The 6,995-nt window shown below is 32.0% G+C and overlaps 1 protein-coding gene across 1 annotated transcript; it reads right to left on the reverse strand.

Annotated features, from left to right (window-relative positions):
• Nucleotides 1-1,098: 1,098 nt before the first annotated feature.
• LOC143915983 (uncharacterized) lies at nucleotides 1,099-3,513 on the reverse strand. Its single transcript, XM_077436829.1, has 2 exons — nucleotides 3,447-3,513; nucleotides 1,099-1,852 (listed from the first exon to the last, which is right to left on the reverse strand). Exons 1-2 carry the CDS (start codon nucleotides 3,456-3,458, stop codon nucleotides 1,277-1,279), a joined length of 588 nt encoding a protein of 195 aa, XP_077292955.1. The 5' UTR covers nucleotides 3,459-3,513; the 3' UTR covers nucleotides 1,099-1,276.
• Between the last annotated feature and the right edge of the window lie 3,482 nt (nucleotides 3,514-6,995).

Genomic DNA, 6,995 nt, shown 5'->3' on the forward strand with positions numbered 1-6,995 from the left:
TTTCAGTGCAGCCCCGCCACTAAAAATTATCACGAGCCGCCACTGGAAATAGTCTTAAATTAAATTTGTATATAAGCTAGATAATAATCTATTACCCAAGTATTTTAATAATTACATAGTCAGGAATAGAGATTTGCATAATTATAAAACTAGAAATAGGAATAAATGAATTATAGGAAAAGTTAAGAAAGCAAGAACTGCAGGAGGTGTTTAAATATACAATGCCCTTCCTGAGAGCATTAGAGGTACTTTAGAGTTAACATTGGTGCTTTCTTGAAGGGTGTTAATGCATACCTTTGTGGAAGATGACGTAATTATATATGTAAGTTTGATAAAATGCCATGTTTACTAATTATAGTTTTGTTAATTTTGTTAAGTATGTTACAGTATAGTTGTAAGTTTAAGTTTGCAATTGTTAATTGTAAAATTGTGAAATAATTCATTAGCAATTTGCTATATAATAAATAAATTGTTTCAGTTTAATAACGCTAAAATTGAAACGTGTGTGTGTGCGTGATTTTCAACTGATCAGAATTTTCATGAAGAATTTTCCGAGCTGTAACAATTTGTATACATGTAAATTGAAAAGACTATTTTTGGTGAGTAAACTTTGTTCTTTCAGTTTATGTATTGTTGATAAATGTAGCATTTTTGTGTGAAATTTTAAAATATCCATCAGTTTTCTATTGAAATAATACTAATTTTTAAAAAGTGACATCTATGTGTAAAAATAAAAATTAATAAATTTTAAAAAAGTTTTTCAAGATTATTAATAGATGTCACTTAAAAATTATATTATTTTGAATAAACCGCTTTTCTTTCGATTTTCTTTTTTGTTTGACAGAAAAATAGTATATAAACAGTTTTTCTTCATGTTTTTTTATATAACGGTGCTTAAGTTACACCCACAATCAAAATATTCATTCCAATGATTGATTTTTTATTAATTGTACGTACATATTATACGTATTACGACTGAATAGTAATATTTCCAATATCTTATATTATAATCGCATTAGAATTGCGTGTTCAGTCATCGTGAAACGCACTCGCGCCTACACAGTGACATAATACCATAAAATAAAACACGCACATACTCATATCAAGCATTTTTTATTCGACACATTTTATTCGATGGAAAGTCGACGAAACGAGATAGATAATTCGACAGTTGCGTAAGGACGCAACGGGTCGCACGTCTCGAAGCGACAGGTCAACTTTAACAAAAATTAATTAAATAACAGGAAGCAAAACAACAAGATCTAATATTCGTAGCTCAGTAGCTTTCGCCGCCTTCGGCTTCGTGTCCAGCATACTGCGACATATCGACGGGATTGAATTGGTAGTGACCCTCGAATCCCTTGGTCTCGTAAGCAGGAGCCTCTTCAGACCCAGCAGCCCAGCCGTGACTCTCGCCACCTTCGGCTCCTTGGAATTCGTGATGTTCTGGGATGTGTTCGATTTGGGAAGCGTCGTCACTGTGCTCAGAGAATCCATGGTCTCCCAAACCGTGATGTTGGCTCTCGAGGTCGTGACGGTGCTCTTCCAAGACCAGGCCGTATCCGTGTTGGTGCTCGGTCTTGGGGTGCAACAGCTTGATTCCATGTCCTGATTTTCCCTTCGACAGGGGGTGTTTCAGCAAATGAGAGTGCTCTTTCTTGATGTAGACCGGAACGGGGTGGAAATGTTCCAATTTGACGGATTGATGTGATTTGGCGTGCTCGTGTTGGACTTCATGATGGAATCCAGAAGCTCCCAAGCTTTCTCCATCAGATTTGGAGTCTTGCTGGATGACACCTCGTCGTGTCCTGGAAGGAGACGCCGTTACTGCGGCCAAAAGTGCCAAACAAATCTGAAATCAATCCGTAAGAATATGATTAGTATATTTTTTTATAAGCGAACAATATAATATACATACATAGATTGCCGTCACTGCTTAGTTGGATGAGAATTTATGAAAAAAATAACCTTTTCAGATGAGTTTATAGTCTCTGCTATGATTTATGAGAATATGTACCGAATTAAGTGGCTCTTAATTTCGCAAAGTGCAACAACAAACAGAAATCAATCGAGAAAATTTTACCGTTCTACAAATATATGTAAAGTTCAATGACGTTTTTTTCGGAATTGCTTTCTTTCTTTTCACTTGTCTTGTTTAATTAAGTTACATATTTGTTTTGGGTTTAATTTAAGCCAAATATTGAAGTACAAAGTATTGAAATTTAATAGTTTTGAGTCAAAATTTTAATGTTTTAAACTTAATCAAGCTCTTTTCCGTCGGAAATTGATTTGTTCATTAATATTTTATTAAGGGGGTTCAAATTATAGATCGATTGCTCAAAATTTAATGTTGACTTCTTAGTTAAGCTCGGTGTCAATTCGAATTTATCGTACACTTGGTTAATAATAACGTAACCTTATATTTAATCAAACTTTCGTGAACGCTGCGTTTACTTTAGTGCGGTTTGAATAAGTAACCGTTTCATCAGTTGCATATAAAAATAAAAGACTGCATTTATAAGTATCATTTCATTTTAGCTTTAGGAATAGATACATGTTCTAAAAAAATAGGAAAAAAATAATAAAAATTGAAAATCCCATGCAAAGACAATTTCGTTTCTAGATTGCAGATCTTTCAGTTGCCTCATTGGTTGATTGCCATTTTTTACCGTTGTAGCCAAATTTAATTTAATATTCGATTGTATTGCTATTGGTCAATGTCCGTTTTACAAAACCCATACTCCAATTTTCGAATGTAATATCGCTTTCGTACCGATATGTGTGCCCGAGAGAAAACAATGAAGTATCTACGACATCATGGTTTCACTTGCACTCTCGCATGTTAGTACCATTTTGAGTAATGAAAATAAAAAACTACACGATAGAAAGTCAACGAGTAATCGAAGTCGGCCGATCGATCGGATAATATACTGGATTATCTCGCTTCTGCCAATTGGATATCTATGTGAAAATGGTCGCATCTTTTTATGCTAATTTAATACGATGATTAGAATGGAAATTGACTTGTTAATATGCAAATTTGTCTTGTGATAAATTTGGTTAATTCATTGTAAAAAAAAATAGTGGAATTGTGTAATATTTACGACAAGGTGAACTTTCGAGTTTGTGTTTTATTATTATTGTTTAATTATTTTTAAATGAGCTTTTCGACGAATGTTTGAATAAAATTTTGAGTGAAAAACGTGGTTATATATTGTATTGTATAATATGGATGGGAAATGTTATTAAATAAATAAAATTATCAAATAATAATTGTATGTGGTGAGTATAATTTTGGTGTCTGATATTGATTGATGAAATTATTTTGATTTTTGTATGATAAAATATGCTGAAATTTAATTAATCTTTTTTTATTTCTTAAACTTTAGATGTTTGTCGATAGTTTTTCAGTATTTTTATTTTAGATTTATTTTGATTTAACTTACAAAAATCTTCATGTTGTTCCGTGGAAGGTGAGTGCGCACAGACAGAGAACTAAACTAGTTGTGATACAATTTGTAAACACACATTGGGGTTTTATAGACGGATTTCTCTGCAGGCTTCGCTGCATTTTACAATTTGTTTGAAAGTGTGTGTGTGTGTGTGTGCGTTTGTAAGAAATTGGTGGGAAAAACAGAGCGTTATGAAAATATTTTACAGGCAAATTTACAGCTTAATCGTTTGTTGTTACATATCATTGAGTCATTTAATACAGTAACTTTGATTATACGTAAGTAAAAACATATAATTTGGTGAAATTAAAATATATGTCGGTTTTATAAAATATGCATTCATTCGAAGACATACACGTAATCTAAATAAAAAAGTATAATTTACTTAAATTTTTCATATGCTTGGATCTTAATAATTAAAATAAATATAAATAAATATTTTAATAATAAATATAAATAAATAAATTTAATAATTAAAATAAATATAATATAAGTCAAAATCAGATTATTCTTATACTACATATGATCATAAAGATGAATGTTTGTTTGATTATTTCTCTACTTTATAAATCTGCAGCTATTCAAATTAAGAAACTGCAAATTGTCTTAGTAATTATTTTAAATTTTCTGTGGACTTTTGCCTATTTAACAATAAAAAAAAAAAAATCGGATAATTTTTTTTCATACAACAGAACGGCACATTAGTGCATGTAAAAGACTACTCATATTCATACTATACAGCAGCTCACGTTCAGACAAGTTTTGACTGAGTGCAAGGCAAAATCGCCTTACATATACACACACGAGCACGACGATACGGTGCAATATCGCAATTAGAGATTGCAATACCGGTATATAGGTTTACCGGTAAATCGAAAAATCGGTAAATACCGGTAAATTTCAAAATAAACCCTTATTTGTCTATTACTATTTTAACTATTTTAACTATTTTAACTATTTTAACTATTTTATCGTGAATTAAGTAATACATATATGTACATATACAGGCATGTTATTGCATAATATTATATTAAAACGTCGATGAAAATGGCGTATTGTGGATAAGTTTGTCTGAAATTTGTTCATTTTCAGTATAAAATGTGTGTGGTATTTCAAATTGATAAATTCACTGGCAACACAGACTAGCCAAATCGTCATAAATGCAATCACATGGTTGTTTCAATTATGATTGAAACTTTTAAAATTGTCCAAACTTTAAATAAATAATAACATATGATTGGTTAAAAATAAATTTATTAATTATTATGAATTTACTTCAATACAATTATGTATATGAAATTATTCTCCTGAGATTTATTTTTGATTATATACGTTTCGATCTAGATTGACGTTTTTAGCGAAAGTAACCACATACAGCTATATAATACACGATTTTTTAATTTATCGGTAAATACCGGTATACCGGTAATAAGAAAAATAATTTTTCGTTTTCTGTTTTATGAAATTTGATGGTAAATTGAAATCCGTAATCGGAATATTGTCACAATATGACGTTTCCGAAAATATTCATATGCGCATGCGCACTTTTGTTAGTACGCGTGCACTCGCTACTACTTTACGGCGACATGTACTGCCGTATAGTATGAATAGGTTTTGTCGGCCACTGCTGTTGCGTCTTCTCTACGTACACATTACCCAACATATTTCCATATAGAATGTACCAAAGAATACTTGACATATACATAATTGACGGTATTTGCTTGTGCCAGTATGAATAGAATATCTTGAAATATATCAAATATATTTTATATCGGTAATTTGGTTGCTCTCGGTGAACGATAGTCATAAATTAGATGCTAAATATGTATATACGTGCATAGAAGAAATGAGGGCGACAATTAAAATTATTTATTGCAATAATACAGAATGCTCATTAAAATATGTAGTGCTGTCATATTCAGATGTGGTGCAAATTTTTCGTTTGAAATCAATGAAATTATATTATCATTATGCCATTTGAAAGGAAATTCGCTGTTACATGCTCGGACTTTATCGTATAATTACAATACGTTCATAGAAAGTGATTTACGATATATGTTGTGTATATTTTTTATTGCCGATTTTTTTTTTCATATAACGCTTTTTGCAAAAGGGAAATTCTCCAGGCGGTTGTCGATAGTTGGGTTCAAATTTTAACGAAATATTGCACAACGTTTCCGGAAACACTTGGGAACAATACGAGTGCGATAGAAAGTGCAGTTTCATAAGGGAGATACTATTTCGTGTGAGTTTTAAACATTGCCGTTCGGTGCACGATTTACGTATGCAAAAGGAATGCATTCCATTACGTTTCAATGCACAGTTCGCTGATGCATTTTTCGCGTCTAACTATCGGAAAAACGATCGCATACATGAATACATTGTTGAAATAATTACATATGTCTATCTTTATATAATGAAATGAATGTTCGAACGTTTGTATGAGAGTTTGTACTTGTGTTTTTCGGCTGTACACATCCATAACTTTCGTAATATATTATGTAGACCATCAATTTTTGTATGACATTTGATGGTATCTTAAACACGGGCTTTTGAAGAATTTTCATACTAAAATTCACGTTGAAATTCCAGCTAATTTGGCATAAAAAATCCATACGAAAAGACGCGATTGGCACTCTATATGTGTGTGTATGTAGGTTTTAAAATTTGTGAGCAATTCTATTGTGTCGATTCTCTACTGACAGATTGGTACGATATTGCAAGTTGCGTTGTTGAGTTCGTTGTACTTTTGAAGAAGAATTTTCCGACCGTTGCAATTTTCTAACAATGGAATCATCTCGGAAAATCTATCGAATCGCGCGCTCTTGCGAAACGTGTGTATGAACTTGCCAATGAACGCGTCTGACGGATATGCAAATTTCGATGTCGATTCGCGATTCTAATTCCGTTCAGTGGATGCACTTATGTGCATATCAAACGATGGAAAATAAATAGAAATCAAGGAAATGAAATTAAATACACACATACATACAAAGAGTGAATGAAGTATTATGTTGCGTTCTGATTTTCAGTGGTTTTGTGTTTGAGTGTGTGTTTTATAGGTCATAAAACTCACCGATTCAAAGAAAATAAGTGCATTTCTGAATCCGAGTGTTGCGCATACATAGAGGGTGTATCGTTACGCTAGTTTGTCAGCTTTGTCAATCCACAATAAGAGAAGAATGGATACTGCTTTATTGGTCTTTATATTATATCATTCATATCGCGCTTTTACGACCGTATTTTTATAGTTATTGTGTTTCAAGTTTTATACAGATATGGATTTATAATACATTGTTCTAAAACCATATAGTATTCACGTGAAAATAATCGAAGCGGGCGTTCCGCAGGGGAGCTTGCTTGGCCCACTCTTATTCTCCATATATATATAAGTGACGCACCTATTTCAAAAAAACTGTCACACAGCCCTATATGCAGATGATACCATTTGCTTCACAAGCAGCAAAAAACCAGACACCATTCGTAAAAATGTTGAATTTGAAATTAAAACAATGACGGAACACTTCACTAAGTGGAAAATTC

This window comes from Arctopsyche grandis, chromosome 1 (genome assembly GCF_051622035.1).
Source record: "Arctopsyche grandis isolate Sample6627 chromosome 1, ASM5162203v2, whole genome shotgun sequence".
Taxonomy (NCBI): domain Eukaryota; kingdom Metazoa; phylum Arthropoda; class Insecta; order Trichoptera; family Hydropsychidae; genus Arctopsyche; species Arctopsyche grandis.